Raw genomic sequence first — 23,408 nt, forward strand, 5'->3', positions numbered from 1 at the left:
AGAAGCAAAGGAAAAAAGAGAAGTATATAAACTATAAAAAGCATATAGTCTGCAAAATGTGATACATTACCAACAGAACTTGTCCTCTTAATAAACACTTCCCAAGACGCCTTACTGCTAAGGAAATATCTCTTTAAAATTCTGGTTTAGTGTCCTTAATTTTACAACTGCTCAACTTAGTTTCTTCAAAATTTGGAGATTTAGGGAAGAATTAGTAGTTTAGTAAAGTGTAAAGTTAGTAGACTGATGAATCTAAAGTTCAGATGAATCTGGAAATACATTGGGGTTAAATACAAAAACACGACCAAATTGGGACCAGTGAAAGTCAACTCTGTTGACAGGTTTTACAGCTTACGAAAACTACTGTTCTCATACAAAGCAGCAGGAGTTTGCTTTAATGACTTGAAGAGTAACTGTGTCAGTCTTTTTGCCAGTAATTTCAGGACCCAAAAATTGATGGGTTCTATCACAAAAGAGCAAATTAATTGCTCAATTCTCCTTGCCTTTGTATTACAGTGCTAGATTTTATTTGTGTTACAATATCAGATTCCTTTCACTGTGTTTTCAGAACACCTGATTTTAAATGTCTCAATACTTGCTATTTTATTGAATTTATGAATACTGAGTATTTGGTAGCTGAAAGAGTTCTAACACAAGCTGAAGTCCTCAACACAGAAATGCTGGCTTTAGCAATAGCTGAATACTCCAGTAGGCCACGTATCATTTACAGTGGGTAGGTACTATATAACACAAATTGCAACTGAACTCCAGAATAATTACAAGTTCCATCCAATTGATGCTAAAGCTAGAGTTAATACAACTAATATTCTGGCACTATTTTTCCTCCTAAAATGCTGATCTGGACTGATGTCCCTTGAAGGTGTTCTCTGGTCCTTTCTAACTAACATTGACCATCTACAGACAGCATACTGCAAGTTTTGTTCAATAAACCTACAAAATTCACTTTAAATAAGATGTACTGATTTAGTATAATGTTACCTCTTCTTCATGTTCATCATCTTCTTCAAACGTTCGCTTCAATGTAATTTCATTCTTGGATTCCAAAATTCTGCTTCTACCCAAACACATATTCCGACCATAGTTTACATTATTCTGCTTCTGAAGAGGTGCACTAAAGGTTTTCTGCTGCTGCGCCTGTTTTAAAAGTAGTACGAATAAAGAAGGATGTAAAGCAAATTTAATCACTGATGAGTACATGTTATGACATGAAAAACAGGTGGTGCTACTGAACACACATTAGTATAACTACAAGATGTGTGTTCTCTGCCGACACCAAGGATTTTTTCCTTAATCAATTTGGGATGACGAGTTCAACAACTAATTTCTGCATAATTTTTCTCTAATCCCCATAATACAATCTCGAAGGTAGAAAAAATTAAAAAGCAACCTTTACTTTTCCTGACCATAAATTGCAGAGAATCAATATTTAAATGAACTACAGTTATCACAGTTTCCAGATATTTGTTTGCTGTGTTCAGTTATACCTCAGTGAGCAGTCAGCTGCAGAAGCCAAACACAGTCTTGCCTTACTATTGAAAGAAATGCAACACAGTAGCACAGTATAATCTTGCAATTAAATCAATGCCACATTTTACAAGAACCTTAGATGACAAAATGGTAACTCAAGCTGAGCTCTACCCAAAAAACAGTCAAATAAAATTCTGCTTGCTCTCCAAATAAATTTTAAAAACATTAACTGTTTAAAGCTTGGCCAGCAGCAGTGCTTTGAAGTGGCATATTGTTTTGTGATGGAACAGGTAAGGGCTCCACCTGTCCCAAACTCAACCTGGCTTTCACCCCAGTCCTCTGCGGTGTGCCCTCTCTGGAGCACACCATGCCAATATCACAGCCTGTGCTAGTACTGTACAAAGAACCAGGCAGTTATCTCAACATTTCTTTTAGCCTTATTCCTCCTCACCAGCTGGCCAGCTCTTTCTTTGCTTTGCTGTACTAGCTGCTCAGTTACAGACTGTCTAGGAATTGACTACTCAAAGTATTTCATGACTTTTTGCAGCCTGAGCTATAGAGCATTTCTCCTTCCTTTCCCAGGGAGGAAACTACTTCTTGTCTAGCACACAGACACAATTTTTTAAGAAAAGCTGGATGCTACTGAGGTGTCACACTGTGGCTTCCTGTGTTAGCCAGGGACCACTAGAATTGACAACTTCATGTCCAGGAAAAGAATCTACCCAAGACGCCAGCAAACACTTCACAGCCCTCCATCTTTACTCAAAGGTCTGTGTGATGACTGAAATCCTTAGACAAACCTTTTGGGCTAACCTGAGACTATCGACACAGATCTTTAGAGCAGATAGCAGGACTGAGATAATCCTGTTAGGTCAGCTTACCTGCTTCATGGCAGTTTCCCCAATTTTGTCAGAATGTTTTCGAATACTCTCTAAGAAATCCTTGAGATCTGACATGGATATTTCTTTTATTTCTTCACGCAGTTTTGGAAGATTTTCTATCATTATCTGGCAAAAACGGTATTGGCTAACTCTAGGAAGATACAGATTTTCTAGCTGTTCCATTGTTTTTAAAGCAGAATAGTATCTACAAAGAGATTAAGATCAAATTACATCGATTGTTATTAAATTTTAATAAAATACTTTATCAAATATAGGATATCAATATCATACACACAATGAACATACATCTAATGCAATTACTCTGTTCTTAGAAAAATTACGGAACAATGGGTCATCCATATAATGCTTTAGTTTGGAAAAAAACAGTGAATTGTCACAGCGACTGAGCATGTACAAATTTTAAGTAGGCTTCTACGGCTCTCATCAACAGATTCCTAACACCACATGGAGCATCTTGCACAACGGAGGCACTAAAGTCACAACAATTACCTTCCCTTTGAGATTGACTTTATTAGGAGTTTTTATGAGGGTTTTTTTTTCTGAAATAAAAATTGCCTATTACCCAACATTGCAATATATGCACCAAGCAATGAAAACAATCTTGGAAAAGTGTGCCCACATGCATCTGCCTTCCTTAGGCATATGTGAACAACCACACCCACCCTCTTTCCACCATCCTTAGCTGGAAAAGACATGTACACACTTATCTCAAGCAATATTTTTTCCAGCAGTATATCATATTTTGCTGTAAACCACAAATTTACTTACTCTGCTGACTAAATGCAGTATATCTCACCAAGAAACTGATTACTTTGAACAAGTATTAGAAGGGTAAAAACAAAAAAACAAAAACCAGAACAAAGACTCCACCATTTTCTCTATTCTCCCATGTTCTGTTAGCCTACAGACTCTTTGTAGCAGAAATATGGAAGATGTGTCCTGAGAGGGGGAAAACACAAAACACCAAGAAATACTTTCTCTCATGTCCATACATTATGCAGATACCATAGAGTACATTTGTAACTGTGTTGTGAAATTTTACATACGGGAGAATTAAAGAAATACTCCAACTTAAAACCAAGTGTAAAAAGTGATTTAACTGCAAAGTAGATTAAAAAAAACAAAGACACAAACAATTTTGACAGTAGAAAGCTACCAAATACTGAGACATCAACTCACTGTATTACTACAGTTATTTCCCTGTCTTCACTCTCAGTTGTCTCATAGATAACTGGGTTTGTTGGGCCAAGACTTACTTGCTAAAACCATTAATCAACTTTAGGCCTGTAAAGTTTTGCTGCTTTCAGCTGATTTAGAGAAACATTTAAAGAAGGACATTTTAATTCAGGGAAACTGTTTTTCCATGCCTCCTCTTACAATCAGTAGAGATGAACACCACAAAGAGGTGACTCAGAGCTGAGTCAGGCTTCTCTGTGCCTGTTCTTGAAGTCAATACCCTTCTCTATTTAATTTTCAAATGTCACAGGGGATACTAAGGCAGAATGCTTGTGAAAAATTTTACTTTATTGAAAAGATGAAGCAAATAGAAGTGGGCCAATTCTGGGATAAACAGCTAAACTAAGAAGGCACTAAACAGAAACACCATGACCAACAAATCTGTGATGTCAACATTTTGAAGAGAGGTGCAGGAAACAGGTCAAACATGAACAGGACAGCAATTAGTTTTAGATGTGACAATAATTTTTTTATACAGTATTCTTACCAGCCACTCAAGAGGTTTTAAGAAAAATGCATTTATTTTGGCTTATGATAGCAGAACAAGGTAAATTGATGCCTTCTATCTTGGTTTGAACAGGAAAAGTAGAAAAACTGAGATCAGACTGACTTAATTTGCTGTTATTTCCAATCCTTTCTTTCCATAAATACAGAGTAATATCCTTAAGCCTTTTTTAGCTTTCATATTATAAGTTTAGTTCCTTCTTCCTGAAAGTTCTACACAATCAGTACTGGAAAATAACCAAGTCACTTCGAAAAGGAAAAGCTGAATATGAGAATGTGCCTTCAAATGTTCAAGAAAACCTGGAGAAGTGTCCTTTCCAGTTCTTTTGCTTCTGGATATTAATTGCAGAGGTAGTGAGTAAAGACTTCTAAACTGAAATACATTTCAAGCTGCTTGCTGGCTCCCCTTCTGTAGACAAGCAATAATATATTATTAATACTTCAGTCATAAATTCTTGTTCCATTCTGAAATAAATACATTCTTTTCAATTTTCTCAATCAAGACATTTCTAAGTTAACTGTTCAGCATAGCCAGAGGATGGGAAAAATCTTCTCTTTTATTCCAGAACAGAACTCTTTTCAGAAGACTGCAAATAAAGAGGTTTCAAGTGTAAACTAGGAGCTTATTATATAGTTGGTTTATATAAAATATACATAAGGCAAGGGGTATGTCGCAGATAAGAGAGGGTCTGATGGTTTTATGTGTGGGGGGTTTTGGTTTTTTTTAAATAGAAAATGACCAAGAGTGCCACATGGTGAGACTTGTTGGGAATAAAACCATAATAGCATCAAAATTGTATAAAAGGTTTTTATTTAAATTATACGGATCAGCTTATCAGAACACTGTTAGCTCATCTGGAAGGTTTTTGACTGCTGTCTCTGAGATCAGAATTAACATAATCCATTTAAAATCCATTCTAGAGTCCCTTACTAACTACATATATATATATGGGGCTCAAGATCTTGCCCTTTTAACATCTGTTCTGATAAGGCACTCAAGTCTTATTAATTTGAAGGTCATCTGCTGGTCAGGATTTAAACTAAAAAGTTTTGCATATAATTTCAAGGAATTATGTATTTGTATATTTTGCTTTAAAAATAGACTTAATGCTGAAAATTGTGACAATAGTATTAGTTCCTATCATATATGTTCAATCATATAAGGTAAAGATTGCCCATTTGACTATAAATGAGTTAAAGAAGTATCTTCAATCTTATTTTCTTGTATAAAAATAGCTGCCCTCTGTCTGTTCTTCTGAGCTAATCTTGTAAGAATATGTACCCCAGTGCAAAATTTATAATGGAAGCTTTGAAACTGAAGACACAGTTTGAAACATCAATAGAAGTCATATGGTAAGCCTGTCCAGAACCGATTAAACTTGTCATCAGAACCAGAAAACTGTAAGATGGATTTTAGTAACATCTCCAAACTATAAAAACGGAAACTTTTAAAATCAGCTAGAAGTAGGCCAGGGGGTGGGGGGGATGGGGAAAGGAGAACACAACAACCAACCAACTGCCATAAAAACATAACATTAATGTTAGTGTTTTGTATCATCTTATTCTAAAACTGAGCTGGCCTTTTACAAAATGGCCAAGTACCAGGCATAGAGTAGTCCGGTCTTGTATTAGAATCTGAAACATCAACACACAAAAACTTCAAAAGAAAAAGGACCGTCACTTTAGTGTACCCAAAGTATTAAGTTATGTTTTAAATGACAGAGAGCACTTTTAAGATTTTTATCAGCAGAGTGTCATTTCGAGGCAGTTAAGAGAAATTCTGAATCTTACTGAAAAAGCCCCATCAAGTTAAACTAGAGCAGTCAAGAAGCTGCTCTGGACAGGAGCAAGATGAACTCAAAGGTTGTAAATTTTCTGAGAATAACCCTTTTGTACACAAGCCTTTTGAGAAAAGAAATGTGTAGTCATGACCCAAAATTTCCTGCTGAAAAAAACAAGATGAGAGACAATAATCTTAAAATTATAATTTTATTTTAATTAAGGAAACAAACCTAATTTACAAAGAAAAAATAGTGTTCTCCAACTTTTGTGTTTCCCTCTGAGGTAATACTGTATGTTCCTGCTTACAACATTCAACAGAACAAGTAAATGTGACAAACTTTTTGTACTGTACCAAACAAATTTAGGGAGCTTATTGGAATTTTTCAATAATACTGTGGAAAAGTCACCTTCATGGAGATCTTGCATAGAATATATTGAAATTGCAATTGAAAACCTTTCACCACATGAACAATTATTTTTTTATTTTGTTTTTTAAATCTAGTTGCCTTAACAATTCTAAACCTAAATTTTAAACTTCCCCAGCATACCAATTTTATCAGTTGCCCCAAAGGACCACAAACTGAGATCAAGGCACTACTAACTCGAAACTTCTGTAAAGTGAGTCAAAATCCCAATATTTCTGAAAATCACATTAAAGAGTTGTTATGTGAAAAAAACCCAAGATGTGTGGAACATCTGTTTCATCCATAATGATGTGGTAGGAGATTTTTTAAAAACATAAATTATCAAACAAATAGGGTTGTGAGAACAGTGAAGAAGAAAGCATCTGACAGTTCACTATCAGATATATATTTTGTTGGGGTTTTTTTTGCCAGACCCATGGTACCTCTGTGAGGTATTGATTTGCGGTTGGTAAATTCCAGTGCTTCATTTTGACATGGACCCAAAACATGCAGAAAACCAAAATTAAATCACCATCAGTTTTATCTGTTCCAGCATCTTTCCATACAGACATGCGTAGAACAAAATTTCATTAATTATGAAGATTTCCTATTTGTATCCTTTATGTCTTCAGGTTTATTTGAATGCTTGGAAGGTTCATTCTGAGAAAGGCTGCATGACTGTCTCAGTGAGACTTAGTAACCTAAATAACTACGCAACTCTGTCTTTCCCACAGTTCAGAAGAAAGCTTATAGTAAGGTCAAAACAAAAACAACCAGGTCTTTCAGGGAAACAAGCTCACTCTTTCTTTAGTCCTTCTCATGGTAGATTCAAGAAGATTCAGCAACAACCTTAACAGATTAATTTAATTATTTTCATTGTATGGTGGGTTTGGGGTTTTTTGTAATACTTATTGTGAAAGAAGACTTGCAAAAACACCGGTTCTAACAATTCTCAATTAGACCACAATCCCATGAAGCAGCTGGGAACTTTCTCCAGAGACACACATCAAAATCCAAATGGCAACACAGCTGCATAAAATGTGTGATGATCTTATCTCTGACTTAAATTAAAGACCTAGGTATTCAGTGTAAATGCATAGCCCCCACTAGGGGTTTTGGAAAGCAGTGGAGAATCCACGCTTTGCGCTTCTGCTTCCTCAGCTAAGACTTTAAACCTTCTACAACTCTTCCCAGCCAATTGTGCTTGTTGAGAGCAGATTCCACAGTTACTTCCTCTCACAACTATAGTTCTTGTCAATTTGTGTTATGCATGGCTCAGGAGACAGAAAAATAGGATACAGAGCCTTTCACCTCCAGGTCATCAGTTCAAACATACCCCACATCTGTAGGGACCAAAAGTTACTACCAACAGATGGCTTTTTGGAGTCCACAGTAAATCTCCATTCTATCTGCATATACCAGGATGTACTCCAGACCCCAAATCCTGCATTTCCTTAAAAGGCATCTGCCATGCAGAAAAGGAAATGGAATTCCAATCTTCATCTTAAAACAACTGTCCTTCAACAATACAGAACAGCCACACTTTTGTCTTCTCTTCCTTTAAACATCAGAAATACTACTATATTCATAGTGCAAGACTGTAAGACAATGGAATCATGAAAATATATTCCAAAAAGCTGCAAGCTGAGAAAGTCAAAATAAAAGAGGTCTTTTAAAAAAAAGACCAATGAAACATTCACTGCATTAACTCCAGTGAAGGTTTGTGAGAAAAAATATCTTTGCCTGAAATAAACATTCGTTATTGTTTTTTTAAGACAGGGATTGTGAATGCTCCTCTCTCTGACTCTTCCAGGAAAGCTTCAGAGCAAAACTTAGGAAGGTCAGTTTTGAAATTCCTTGGATCTGCAAACATCAGCTATCAGGTCTCTGCACTGATGCTACGGATGTCCTTGCTGTTGCTCAGTCACAGTGACGCAGGATACACTCACTCTTTGGATTTGTTCCCTGCTAAGCCGCAAGGAAATTACCATTTGAATTACCTGTGAGTTCCAGGGGATAGCCACCTCCAGGCTGTAGTATAGGGAATTGTAAATCATAGTCCAAGCAGTAACTGTAGCATAGCTAATGAAAGAGATATCTGAGCTGGAGCAGTAGCCTGTAGCAGAATCTAAACCTTCTGCGTGATTTCAAGGTTTGGAATATCAAAGCATTATTCAGAATTATTAGTATTTTCCATAGAATTTTAAAACCTCCTCTCTGGCAACTCCTTCCACAGGAAAATTATCAGATCTGAATCCGTTAAATAACAGAATTTAGGTTTAGATTTAAAGAGTGCGGATGATTTCTCAGAAAGCATACCAACCATCAGTGGACCCTCCAAAACTACTAGTAAACATGAAATCAAAATGCTAAAAGCCATCTGCAATCCTACCTCACCTAAGTGATCTCTCTGTGATAACTTTAGGAACTATAACTTCCCTTGCAATTCCAAAACCAGGATGTTGCTTGTCTTGCCTGACAGAGCAAGTGAATGGCAGAATGCAGGCCTTGATCCCAGTGTTTCGGTATTTTCAACACACAAAAGGTAGCACACTCTACAGACCACCTTGCAGAAGGAAGTGGTGGGATTCAGCCAGCACAGCCTGCAGTCTGTTCTCTGACCAGAGCAGCAAGGGTGCTGCACTGTTCACATCTGTGTGCTCCAAGAGCACTGCAACAACACGCTGCCAACTACTCTAAGCAGATGTCAAACCAGTGCCTTGTTCAGAGGAAACAGGGAACAGCAGTCAAGCCAATAAGATTCACTGGTTCACATCTAGCAAGTTTTTACTGTAGTAAGAGACAGCATAGCGCCATAGCTATTAAGTCATTCCTAAAGCTCTTCTGTTTCTTCAGAAGACCTCACAGACAGTACATGTGCACAGGTATCAAGTAGCACATATACTACTGGCAAAGATACGCCAAAGTTGCTGCAATGCTGATTGCTCTGACGTGTACAGTAGATGGGATGCATTTTGGACATGTCTGCACACCGGCTTTAGAACCGATTTACTCATACACAGTGGTCATTGTTGAGGATTTTCAGATGTCCAGCAGGATGGCAGGAGGTGTTGGCTATCCAGACAAAAAGTCCAAAAGTAGATCTAGATTACACAGTAGACGTGCAGACACCTAACCATGCACAGCTAGTTCCAAATGGAAATAGTCAGGTCCAGACAGACTTGTTTAGCAGGAGCTCGCTGCAGTGGTGCCAGGTGCACAAAGAGGCAACGGCAACAACCATGAATCCAGCACGGGAAGACACAGAGCAATCGGCGTGACTGAGGCTGTATAAAAAGCAGGCAGGGATGAAGGTGGCAATGATGTCGTAGACGTCAGGAAGAAGAAAATAGCAGCGGTTATATTGCTGGGGCGGGTGTGCATGAGGTGCAAGGCAGCAGTATCAGCCCCAGTGGGACAGGACGACAGCTACAGGGGGACAGGGGCAGTCAAGCTGCCATGGAGGAGAACTGGGGATACTGGGTTTACGGCACCAGCGAGTGGCTCTCTGAGAAGACGTAAAGTGAAGACACAACACAGGAAGGAGCAATTGGTCACATACATGGAAATTTATTTTTAATTATGGTTTTAATTTTTTTTTAACAAGTCAGGTTGTCATAGTGGGGGGGAAAAGAAGACACTTTTTGCACTTCATTCTCATGATCTCATGTACAAGAAAAATTAGCATAGAGATACCAGATAGGTCTGAAGAAAGGTATATGAACTTAAGTGTCCCTTTTTCTTGGATTATTAATTGAATTTAAATATATCGTGATAGATTAATCAGGTATTAATGTACTCTGAAAGATCCTTACTCCCTAAGGATCTTACTATTTTTGCTTCTTAAGCTGTTTTAAGTATTAAAAAATAATACACTTTACTTCACATTTTATAATCATAATTTCACTGTATGTCATACTCATTCAAGCAAACATTATTTTTCATGGCAATCACTAAGCTCATAGAAGTCCTTATATTTAACAGTTGTTCACTTGCAATGACATTTTTGGGACACAAAGTATTATGAAAAGAAGAGTACACATAGCAAGCTACAGGACTTAGAATACATATTTGTCTACATTAGTCTTTGCTATTCTATCAGTTTACTTACAAGTATTATATTTCACTCATAGAAATAAGTTGACTCACCTTTTTACATTCATCTGTTCTTTTAGTTTGCTGTACATTTCCAGCACTGCATAAAAACAAGCAGATTAACCCATGGATCTTATTGTGGCTTTAGTTAGTAAAAGAGGAAAATACATACTGTAAAGGACAAACCATAGAAAAGCATATGCTAAATTTACCTTATTTAATTCCTACTATATCATAAACATAAGAAAACTAGCAAAAAATATTCTAGGAGGCAGCTAAGAAAGAAAAAAGAACTGAACTCCTAACAGCTTTTAAATGAAAAATAATTAAGATTAAACAAACCAGTAGACACTATATATATATATCAAGCATATTCATTCACTTACTACATACCATAACTTTATCTGCAGTACCAGCCTATGACCTGCCTCCATTAAATGGCAACAGTACCACCTACTGTACTCATAACAAGTCAACAACAAGACTTCACAAAGAAAAATTCTCAAATCTGTTTTATGCCAATATCATGAATAGGATAAAATCCTTATAGAGCTGTGTGCGATCCTAAAATATTACATTTCGGAAACTTCATTTAGGGCCATTACGTTTTATGAAAAAAACAAAGCCTGTAATGACACAAAGCTAAAAGTACAACATTGAAACAGAATGATTAGCATTTTCCATAGAATTCAAATGGTAAAATCCACCCTCTTAAGCAACAAATTCATTGTTTATCACATTAAAAATGTTACTTCATTTAAAGCTGTATGTGGCTACATTGTTTGCATCATTTATGTGTCTCGCTGTCTTCTCACAAAGTGGCATAATTACATCAAATATTGCAAAAGACAGAACTTACACGTTCACATCATTTTAAAACATTATAATTGGTTTGTTACACTAGATGCTACAGGACAACTTAAAGAGAAAATGATTTTGCATTTTGGCTATTGTGACTTAAATGATTTAATTTCCCATCATATTTAGCTGTGGGTCACTCACCTGGAAGACACAACTGCAGTTTTTCCACAACTGTTGTAATATTCCGTTGCTGAACTCTGCATCGGATTATTTCCTCTGTTTGGGCTATCACCTTAGAGGTTGGTGGTTTGTTTTGGTTGTTTTTGGTTTTGTTTTGTTTTGTTTTTTAAGAGAGAAAGAATATCACAATTAGATTATGCAAATAAATTCAATTTGCTACAAATACTCATAATGCTCATATAGGAGGCATCATTTTCTCACCTCTTTCCCAGCATCCTGAAGCCTCCGGTTGGTATCAGTAACTTGGACCTTAAAAATAATTTCACCTTTGTTAGACAAATATGCATATATTGCCCTGATGTGACTGCTCACCCTTGTAATCAGATCATGCTTCATGAGAAACTTAGAACAAAGAAATGCAAATTCAAATTAACTCTACAGCTTGAACTTGAACTTTTGATCGCAAAGGGCTTTTGTTAACTTCAATTACTTATGACAGTTCTTTCTAACAGATTCTGTGGCAAACTTCTCAAATTTAGTTGGGATTTTTGAACTTTCCTTGTTTCTTTAGGTCTGTCAAACAATTCAAATCATTGACCCAATTGACCACTGGTCCCTTTTTGATAACCTCAATGAGCTCTATGGGCCATTCATTGTCTGTAAGAAATGGTGATTGCATTTTATGGTAATTAAACATTCATACTTTGCTGAATGCAAACACTGGGTGGTTGATTAACATCAAACGTGGAAATCTCCAAACCACAGCAACATTTTAATGTTGCAGGTGCAGGCAAAGCTCGACCTCAGATTTTCCCACATAGTAAGTGACTCATTAGGTCATCATAATAAGGAAGCACATTCTAGTTTATTAAAAATCTCATTAATTTCTGAACAAAGATGCTCAATGACCTCATTGACGCTGTATTTGGTCTCTTGTTATCTGAATATCCTTTATATAATGCTCTTCTAATCATAACCTCTGATGAACTATGCTCATTCTGTCTGGTGTGCATATTTTGCTCTCAAAAGTGTAAAGAGAGCTAAAAGGGATGGATCTCATAATTCACTATTCTGCATTCTGATTTGGGAGTAAATCTTAGTTCTCATTTCTAAAAACTACTAACTCCATCTACTCTTCCACTCATTACAGAGCAAAGAAAATCTCTTCTTCATGCATAATGGCAATATTTCTATTTTGCTAATCAAGATTTTAAATTTTTCTAAGGTCTGACATATAAACGTACGATTAGAAAAAGACCTATGTAAGAAACATTTGGTTTACCAGTTGTTGTTCTTTCCCTTCTGAGAAAGCCCTTAAAAAGGACAAAATAATTTTGGTAACATTTTCTGAAAACATACACTAAAAAAAAACCAGAGTTAGACCTAATGAAATATTTGGCTTTGTAAATGTAAATTATTGGATCAGGCAACACATCTTTAATCACAAATTCTAAATAATCCAATTTCGAAAAATTGTTGCAAACATAAGAGTGTGTGTGATAATCACTAAATTCTTGTTCTTTGGTAACAGAATCAAGTTATTTCTTTAAATTCTAAGACAATGATATATGAAACTCTGAAAAAATAGTTCCTTACCTTTAATTTTTCTGCATCAGCCCTAACTTTAAGAAGTTCTGTAATAGCATCCACAAAGCCCTGATGGTGAAAATTGCACATCTTTTCTATCTCCCTGTCATGGTTACGTATGCAGGCATCTAGTTTTTCCATAAACCTCTGATGTGCATTTGGTTGGTCATCATATACAGACCTGTTAAACACAAATAAGAAAATCCAAGTTTACTTTTTCCCCCAGTTAAAAGCAGTATGCAAGGATTTTTTTTTAAAACCCTCTCTTAAAGAAAAAAATCAAAAACAAAACCAAGAGCACGAAAACTTGATGTTACGGTGGCATCATTTGTGATTCACTCCACCAAAATTAGCATTAAAAGAAAGACATGGCACAAAACTGAGAACTGAGAACCCAGCCCTTATGGCATTAATCCAGGTGCTTAACCAGTTATATCATGGTTGACCTGAGCCTCGCTGGTCTGTTATTTATGCCCTAATGCTCACATATGGGTACAAACAAATTATTTTCTCCAACCACCTCAAATAGCATGGATCACTTTTCCATCAAATTCCAGTCTTTGCTAAATACAAAGAAGTGCAAACATACAAATTTGCTTTTCTGGTATTCCTAACATCAGAGTTACCCAACTAAACCAGGGCTGGATGCTTCCAGCCAGAACAAGGGGAGCACTGTGCAGCGGCGGCCGGACCCCCAGCAGAGGGCAATCCCCAGGGCCGTCTGCCCCTCCTGCCCACGCTTAGCGTCTCCCAAAGCAAAACCACGACACGCACATGTCTGAGGCTGCTACCTCCATGGGATCTGGCTTGCAGGAATGGCTAAAATCAGGTCTTTTGGCTTATTTTACTAACTGTTTTGAATAGTACGCTTATAAACATCAAACAGGGAACATGACTCCTAGAGAAATGACCAGCGTGGCTTGTTGAGCTGCATCAGAAATAGAAAGCTGTGTGGAAAAATAGGAGCAGGCAAAGGAGATGAGGTAATTTAAAGCTTTAGACTTTAGTAGAGGAAGCAAGAAAAGAAATATTACAGAGAACTGTACTGGAAATCAAAGGTATGAAGTCTCCCAAGAAGGGTAAGGCAAAGGCAGTTCCAAAACTTGATTAATAACTTGATACAGCAACAACAGCAAAGACAGGTAACTTTTGAAGCAGCTTTTCAGATAGAATGAGAGCAACAATACAAGGATGACAAAGTCATAAATATATGAACATGTTTGTACTGCAAACTACAAGCATCCAAAAAAACCAGATCAAAAATCTTTAAATTGCTTTTTTTAGCTGTTAATTTCCTTTCATAATTACAAAGTTTTCTCCAGAAATGCAAAAGGAGAAGCTGCTTTAAAATAATTCTTAAAAATATCTTAAGATAGGAAAAAAAAAAGGCTGAAGTTCCAATGGTCTCAGTGTAGCTTGTGTAAAACCAGTCCTAAGTCCAAAACCCAAGCAACAGTCAGTCAAAGCCTCTAAAACTCTTGAGCAGAGGGAAAGTACTTCCCTGCCAGTCTTCTCAGAGAAGTCTGACTTCCCTTATGCTTCGAGATCCTCTTTTCTAACCAGACAGCTGGGCTCTGATGAGATCTGGGGTCACCATCACCCGTTCAACAAACCCATAGCTGAGTGTCTGACAAGAACTTGACCTTTCAAGGAAGAAAATAGTATAAAAGAGAATGAAAAGACACTTGTAACTAGATCCTTCATCCTTTTGAGTTCCTTTTGACCTTGGACTCAGAGAAGCAACTTAAGTTCGAGACATGAGAAAAGTAATAAGCTGTCCTACATGCCAAAGGAAGAAAACCAATTCCTGGTTGCCTTTGTGCAGCAGATATTTTCTCAGGAAAAATCTATTCAATAAAATATTCCTAGAATATCCCCCTTTTGCTTATGATCGATAGGAAAATAAGGCTAAGGTTGTGAAAGGCAGGTTCTTTCCTCCAAACTGCACCAGGGGAAAATCCAAGGTTGTTGACCCATTAAGTGGTTCATAAATGGAAAAACAGTCTTCACCCTTTCCACTGCTGCAGTTTGAAATGACAGCTGGAAGGAGCAAATGTGGCAGTCAGTTCTCTCCTCCTGAGGCTCCTGTCAGACTCCCCGACAGAGATTCCTCAAGGTTGCTTAGGACAACTGAGGTTTAAGGGGCTGTGGTGGAAGATCATGAGTGACCCACACCTGCCAGTGGGAAACATCTGCACCCAAAACCTGGGGCTGGTTGGAGGGAGGCGCAGCAACCCAGCCAGGGGGGAAAGAAAGGTGCAAGACACACAGTCAGTGCTGAGTCAGCTCTCCTCTGGCACCCTGATGTTCTGCATCTGAAGACATGGGGGCAAGCATATAGACCATATCACAGTTACCTGCAAAGAAATGGGAAAGGAACAAGAAAAAGGCTCAACAACTAACGTTCTAGTGCTTTGAAATACATAGGACAAACTGGTTACATGAGTGCTGCTCTGTCTCTGTAAGAAAAGGGTCAGAGATGTTGGAACCCACAGGGTGGCCACAGAAGGACACCCACCTGTCTCCAGAGTACTGTTACTTGAGAAGAAATAAAAATATTAGGAGGACCAGAGGCATCAGACAGGGCCTTCATAGATATTGGGCATGCATGAGCTTCCAGCAAATGGGCTGGACTCACCATCTATACTGCACTAAATGCTAAAGGAAAAATCAGCAAGAAGTTCGATTTATTACTGCTTCCTTGATCCTTTCATCTAAGTGTGGAAGGAGTCTCCAAGTTCAGGTCTCCTTCCAATGTTCTCAAAGAGAAGTGAGAAAGGATTGTCATTATCACAGAGAGGAGTCTTCTGTCATTGTGTACTTGTAAGTTGTGTATCATAATTGACAACAGTAGTAAAACACAGTGGACCAAATATACCTAAAATGAGAATAAGACTGTAAAAAGATGGTGCAAGAGGAACTCCATGCTCGAGTTTGTACCACCAAGCTTTCTTTGGTAGTAGCAATGCACTGACTTTTTGGACTTAGTTATTGTCTGATAATTCGGGGTACCCAGGAGCTGCAGTTCAGCCTAACTGTCTTGATACCTTTTTATCGATTTCAGATTTGCCAGCTAGCAGACGTGCTGTTAAAATACTGAGGGAGGGAAATAATTTGCGATCAGGAGATTTTTCTTTAAAATGTGACCAAACGATTGCAGAAAACATAGCCCCAAATTCTGGAAGCACAAACGATATAACACAGGCAGTACAGTATTCACAGTTATAAGAATTGGTATTTATTATTTTTTTCTCAGTGTTAAAGCTACTTATACTTCAGTTTAATGATGATAAATAAAGTATGGATTGATAATTCTCATGGGCATTATCACAATATTTAATTCCAAATCATACAGGGAAAAAATGCTTAAAATTGAGGAGGAATACGCCAATACTGTGTACATCCAAATCCACTGCCTTAACCACACAATTAGCCTACCTTACTAAAATAAGATTACTATTTAACATACTAAATTACACTGTGTTCTGCAGAGATACTAATAAAAAGGTGATCTGTGATCTAAACCAGTATTTTGACAGAGCTCCTTAAGATTCACTGGTAGTATAAGTTCCATATTAATTACATATGCAGACAGCTCCATCTTGTGGGAACAATAACAAATCATCCCTCTTTCAGCACACTAGCAAAAAAACTCCTGAGACAGAACTGCTTAAAGAAATAAATCATCACACTACTTAAAAGAAATTCACACTCCATATCACAACTCTCTGATTGAGGTGTGAAGAAAGAAGACGGAGGAAACAAGTTCATAACTTTCTTAAGACGCTGTACTCTTAGGTCACGATACACAGGCTATTTCAGAGGCTTCAGAAGGAAGTCTGACCTAAAGCACCGGCCTTTTTGAAAGTGTAAGTGTACTCAGGACAGCCATGCCACCTCTGGCCATGCACAGAAATGAGGCTTTTTCTCAAAACTACAAACACAACCGAGGGGATCCACACCTGATTCACCCATTATGGAACATCACGCATAATAGAGTATGGTTTATTTCTACTGAAGCTTATTTTCCGTAGATACATTTCCAAAATCACCTACATGTATCTAAATAAAGTAATTCCTACCTTAGAATAATTATTTGAAGGTGTACATTTTAACAGATTATGGCACAGTAAGTAATCCTGATAGCCCTTCGGCATTCATCAGAGTTAAACCATCAGGCAGACAAAAAAACGTATTTCAATATCTTGGAGAGAGACGTGGAAACCTAAAAGTGTCCTATAGCTATTTATTTTAAATTACAAGACAAAATTACCTGAATTTACAACACATACACACACACAGAGTTCTGCTGGGAAGAGAGTGAGGAAGCGGTAACTCTTCCAGATGCATTTCTTAAGGAAATAACCACTACATCCAAATACATCTACCCTAAAAATCTCCCTCTCACTATAAGCTGCTTCACATGTGTCAGTGGGAAGTGTCATAAAAAGGGGCAAACATGCCTAGGCTGTGAAGAGAAATTTTACATGTGTAATATAGTTCTTTCAATTTCTGTTTACGTTTTTACACTTCTGAATGAAGAACCCCAAGGATCCTCTTCAGGGGCCCCTGAAGTGGATGTCAGTGGTCCAAAATACAGCACAAATTGGAACTGAGTAAAACTGAAACACATGATCAGTTTGTATTACAAGTGCTTTCAACCTCTGATCTACACAGCTATAGGAACCTACAGACTACTAGAGGTTGATTCACACATCTAGTAGTGTAGCAGGTTATTTGTTTATATTTCCCAGAACTGTATATAGACAGAGACTTATTTTACTCACTCATCCCAACAACTGGACGAGTCATATTAATGCTAGTCTAGATATATACAATCTAGTGCAGAAAGTATTCAAAAGAGGGGAAAAAAAATGAACCAGGAATAGTCAGTAACAGCTTAACTTGAAAGAGAAAGCTGTCTCAGCTACTGGCTCAATTTTATTTCAATAGGGATATATTCCCTTGATCTTTTCTTACCAGCTGTGCTGAAAGGAGAAAGACGAGCATGAACAGCTTTGAATTCCGGTCTCAATAAAAAAAAAAAAAAGAATTTTCAGATACAGCACCATCTTCCAATTGAAAAAATAAATCAAGGTTACTTTATACCATAAAAAACCTCCCTACAATTTTTATTCTCAAAACCGAAACACAACATGAAAAACATGTATTTAATAGGTCTTCGTGACAAGTTTTTGTGTTTACATGCAAAAATCTATTGAAGCACCAGAGGGCACCATTCTATTCAGAAAAATCCTAGCTGCTGAGTAAGCAAAAAGGTTAACCTTCAGAGGAAACTAGTTTAAATTCCGCCCAGAATCACAAAACCTAATCTGCCAAGAATTCAACCTGACCTTTCACAAAATAATATTTTTTTAAAAAATTAATTACCCTCAAATCATCTGATCCATTCTATAATGACAGCCCCATACATATGCATTATCACTCTGAGCCACTATCATAGATCTTTCACAAATGGTTACAGTGCAGCTTTAAAAATACATTTCTGCTAGCATTTCATACAAATGTTTTCTATGCATACAGCCAGGATACATGTTATTAAATGCCTGAGTGTAAATGGGATTAAAAGAGGATCAGCATTTCACTAAGGAGGAGGGAAATAAAAACTCACAGGCTGAAAAGTATCATAAGCCAGAAATTAATTGAATACATTGACCAGACTACTGGAAAGGTAGGCAAAGGAAGCACATACAGACTCGTAAGTGTGAAAGGAGAGGAGCCTAAAAGTATTTCTCGAGAGTTCAGCAAATACCCTAAATTTGCTTTTTCCCTTCTCACCCCGTCTTCACATCTATGTCGCCTTCCCACTAGAAAATGAGAATAATCAGAAACCTAAATACAACTTCTGCTCTAATCTATTTGGTGGGAGTTTAGCATGGAAAAGTGAATTCCAAGAGTAACTGGAATAAGAACTACAGTAATTTTGTCCCTCATATCTGTGGCAATAGCTATAACTTTTCAATGGTAAGCAGGACTGTGCAGGTATTCAGGTTTCAGGCAAAAATGAACTTGAAGAGTTTATTTTATAAAAAATAAAAGCTCCATAACTTTCATAACAAAATAATGATTCAGAAGATAATATTAATTCCTGGTTGGTAATAAACAATTCTGTCAATTAAATTCATTACTAAACCAGTTTATTAGATAAAAGGAAAAAAATAACAAACCCCTTTGTGGTTAAAAAAAAATAAATCTATTATTTCTTGAAGGTTTTGGGGCTTGTTTTTTGTGTGTGTTTCTTTGTTTTTTAAAGTGGGCAATGATTCAATTTTTAATTGCAAGTCACATTCAGGAGAAACATCTCTGAGCTTACGGAGCATTACTGTAAATTTTTAGAATGAACAATTCTCATCCTAGTAATAATTTACAATAATAGGTTCTAACAGCAAAGGGTCTTAATTATTTTAAAATTAAAAAACAAAAAGGTCAGAAAATAGAGAAAAAAACCCACTGATCTTTTTACAGGACAAAATACCTCCTCACTAATGCCTTGTCACCTTCCACCATCTTCACACTCCCAGTCCATCCTGTTCTGTCCCATTTCTAGGATGAATTGCAGGTTCCCCACCCCTGCCTGCATTGCCACAAAGTCTTTAATTTCCTGATTATGCAAGACATATGAAGCAATTAAAAACTGTAAACACATATTCCTTTCAGGGTACTGACAACCACTTAGTAAGTGTCAATTAGTTACACCTCCACGAATGCTGTGATGACGATGGGAAATACACATATCTGCACAATAGTTGTGCAAGTTTGACATGGAATATAAGCCTGACCGTGCAACTTCTGAACTGCAAGGGATGCAAGAGAAACAGATTCATTTGTAGAACTTCAGATTTAGCATTGTGAGGAAAAAAAAAAAATCAACTGATCACTTAGATCAGTTAAACCAAGTCACAACCCCTCTCAGACATACAATTTTTATTCAGTTTTTCAAAGTAATACTTAAAACACACAAATAAACCAACTTTCAAATGAAGAAACTATGCTTGTGGAAAAATTATGTTTTTAGAATTTGTATCTTGCTACCAAAGCAAATTTTGTGCTGAGGTTAGAGATGCTCTCAGATAGCTCCTACACACACACTGCAAGAAGTGGCCCAGCAGACATTTGTCCTCTTCCTCCATTTCTCATTTGATTGGGAAAAAAAGAAAAAGAGACATAGAGACAAATAAAATTATAAAATAGTATTTACAACTCAAACTTGCATGATTAATTAAGTGGATCGAGATGGAAGCACAAAACATTGACCATGCAAATTCAGACTCAGCCCTTAAAACAGACCTGTCATTGTGACTATAACCATGGCATCCCTAACCACGATACTGTATCACATACCCATTCAAGCTGCAGTTTCACAGGAAACACTGCAAAAACTTCCATTGTCCTAAAATATACAAAGATATTTTCTGTTTACACAAACTGCAAACTTCGTAGGGATTTTTCCATGGAGTAATTTCATATAGGTTGCTGCATACACCCTAAAAAGCTTTATAAAATAATGTCCAGGTGTTTCCTGTAATTCAACTGGAGTTATGGTAATAAGCACAGTTCTGACATCCTTATTCATAATTATATCTCACTGCTCTATTTGAAAGATCATACTACACGCCAGAACAGTGTAGAACTCAAGCTATGGCCTAATCAGAGAAAAGATTTTATTAATCTTAGTTAAGCTGTTATGCTTTACTTGCCTGGTTTTCCTGGATGTGCAATTTCTGTGAATTGTTCTCACTAATAGTATCCTGTTTCTACAAGCAGGAAAGGGCTGAGTATGGTTTGTTAGTTAACATTACTTCCTATAAGCAGGGTCCATATTCTGTGGTAGCAGCACTCCAGCAGTCATTGTTCATGCTGGATAAGCAATGGATCATGCTGGTGGCTGTTAATGCACATCCTCTGCAGCCAAACACCACTGATAATCAGCAACCCCAGATTTGCAATAGATTTCCTTCCTCCTTCCTGTTTGCACCCTGCTGACCAAGGAGATGCCTCTTCCTGCCGAGCCTTTGTGCCACTTACTGGTGTATGAAGCAAGAAACTGAAAAACAAGTGCCAGACTACTTTTTTTTTTTTCCCCCTTATTTTGTGTTCTAATAGTAGACTAAAAAGACACCAAAGAAAACGGCGGCTTCACTCCCTTTGGTACTAGCTATTGCCACATAGCAAAATGTCAGGTTTGGGCACCTGTTTCATATACCTAAACGGATTCAGTGGACATAATTGGAACCTATGTTATTTCATAGAAAATGAAAAAAGAAATTATTTCCACAGACTGTAACATAATTTTTTGGGGAGCAATGGCTTCATCTATAAATGAAATTGTGAGCTTCTAAGTTATTTTTAAAGGTTTGATCAGATTTCTATTACACACGTCCCAGAAATAATTAGCCATCTATTACAACTTACCTAATTTGCCTTTTTTTATCTGGAGTACTTTAAACATAAACTTCAAGATAAATATGTACCAATTGTTTCTGTAGAGTCTTCATGAGACACAGAAAAACAAAACAGAAATATTAATGTCACAAATGTCTAAGTTATTTATTTCAAAAGGCTTTGAATACCAACACTACACTACACAGATGTAAACATATTCTTTTAGAAATCAAGAAGTTCCAGACTAAATAAAATATCCAACAATTAAAGTTTCAAACCCAACTGGATTAAGTACGTATTCTATTAAATCCAGATCACACCAGATAATTCTCTGATGTGTCACATTCCTCTGCAAACATATAACCAAAGGATGTATTTTCCAGTAATTTTCTGTTATTAATTTCTGTTAACTCCGTGAGTTTACATAGCCTAAACACAGAAAATCATTGTGTATTTTTCTCATGCAAATCGACAGCCTGTACTATATATTCTGCGCACATGCACATCTCCCAGGATCACCGAAGAAAATGAAAGCTGACTTTTGAAAAACGCTGGTGTTAATTCAAAAGCCCAGATAAAACTACCTCACAGTGTTTCTGTCTGTTGGGAAGCAACTAACAGGGTTGAAGAAACTGACTTCTACTGCTCTTTGTGACCTTACTCCATCTACCCGCTCCACAAACAGACTAAGCAGCAGAAAAGCCATTCACACCTTAGGGCAAGGAAGGTGACACTCCAGCACACCACAGAAACTCCACACTTTAGGAGGAGGTAACACACATTGGCTACCTCATTACAGTTTCCTAAGTTTATGAAACAAAACAGGACAAACGTACAGTACAAAACAATATCAACTATGTAACTCTTATCTTAACATTAACTAAAACTAAAATTCGGAAGAAAACATTGCCTGGCTAAACCAATGGTGCAGAGATCCTTCAAAGTGACTCTACCCACAAGGAACTGCACAAGTTCCAGTGAGAGCTGCTACCAACAAAAATACCTACGTGTCTGTAACGGAAAGGAGGATATAGTGCATTCAAACTGAAGTATGCAATATTTGAAATTTTAAACACTTCTTTGTGAAGTTGAAATGTCTCAAAAGTATCCCCCCAGGTACACACACTATAGTTTATGCATTATTAATTTTGTATTACTCTGATTCATGGGAGAACTGCAAGTTATACTCTCTGCAGTTTTGCAAGCACATTACTTTCTCTGACTTAGTGAAAATCCCACTGACAGTATCAGACCTGAACACCTTTATCATGATATATGAAAAAAAAAAAAGTTCTATTTCTCTCTGCAGGTTCTAATGCAGATCTGTTCAAAGACATCTTTTAAGTCCTCTGCCAAACCCCAAGTCTTTCCATCAGGGTCGGTGCATTCTAAAACCCGCTTCTTTCCTTCTTAATACCTCTGTCAGCGATTAAGTTCCCTACTAGTTTGGTATTACTGGCAAAGGTTGAGGTACAGAAGGGCTTCGGCCAGGCTCCAGGAGAGATCGTTAACTCCTTCCTGCACAGGACACGGTTTGTCAGGCACACAAATAATTCCTTAGTAGACATGGACAAGATTAGGAGGAGATACGTTGTTGACTGTATTTTAAACTGAACATTAAATTGAAAATGATGTCATTGTTTTACCAAGCTCTGTGGTGACAGGGATTAGGTTTGGGCATTTCAACCATCAGCAGATAATAGCCAGAACGACTAGCAACAGCTAGACTTGGTAACTAGCCATAGCAAGCCCTTCAATAAGATAAAATCTAATGTGATTACTTTATGTTGATGCAAAGCTAGGTTGGTGTTTTTGAAAAAGTTAATACTTAATAGTTTACTACAAGCCACAGAAATAGTTTCCTATTTGCAAACCCATTCCTGGCACTACCTTAGAAGCATTATTTAAGAAACATCAACCTTCACAGATTTTTATGAGCTCATTTTAGTAGTATGATCCATAAAATGCAACATGGCAAAACTTGCTTAACTGCAGTTGCCGTAATTTCAGCTTTGTATGCACAAAC

The 23,408-nt window shown here is 37.0% G+C and overlaps 1 protein-coding gene across 11 annotated transcripts in view; it reads right to left on the minus strand.

The window, feature by feature from the left end:
- Window positions 1-23,408, minus strand: part of EXOC6 (exocyst complex component 6) — a 94,052-nt gene that overhangs the window by 61,141 nt on the left and 9,503 nt on the right. For 10 of the 11 annotated variants that reach the window (XM_071812002.1, XM_065843362.2, XM_065843367.2 and 7 more), the window contains exons 2-7: window positions 12,989-13,160; window positions 11,654-11,701; window positions 11,414-11,504; window positions 10,466-10,511; window positions 2,370-2,574; window positions 1,000-1,155 (exon numbers count right to left, since the gene is read on the minus strand). In XM_071812002.1, coding sequence (XP_071668103.1) covers window positions 1,000-1,155; window positions 2,370-2,574; window positions 10,466-10,511; window positions 11,414-11,504; window positions 11,654-11,701; window positions 12,989-13,160 — 718 coding nt within the window. Of the gene's footprint in view, window positions 1-999; window positions 1,156-2,369; window positions 2,575-10,465; window positions 10,512-11,413; window positions 11,505-11,653; window positions 11,702-12,988; window positions 13,161-23,408 lie in introns of those variants that run through there. The other variant, XM_071812006.1, reaches the window with a different exon arrangement.

The sequence above is a fragment of the Patagioenas fasciata genome, chromosome 8 (genome assembly GCF_037038585.1).
Source record: "Patagioenas fasciata isolate bPatFas1 chromosome 8, bPatFas1.hap1, whole genome shotgun sequence".
NCBI classification, from domain to species: Eukaryota; Metazoa; Chordata; class Aves; order Columbiformes; family Columbidae; genus Patagioenas; species Patagioenas fasciata.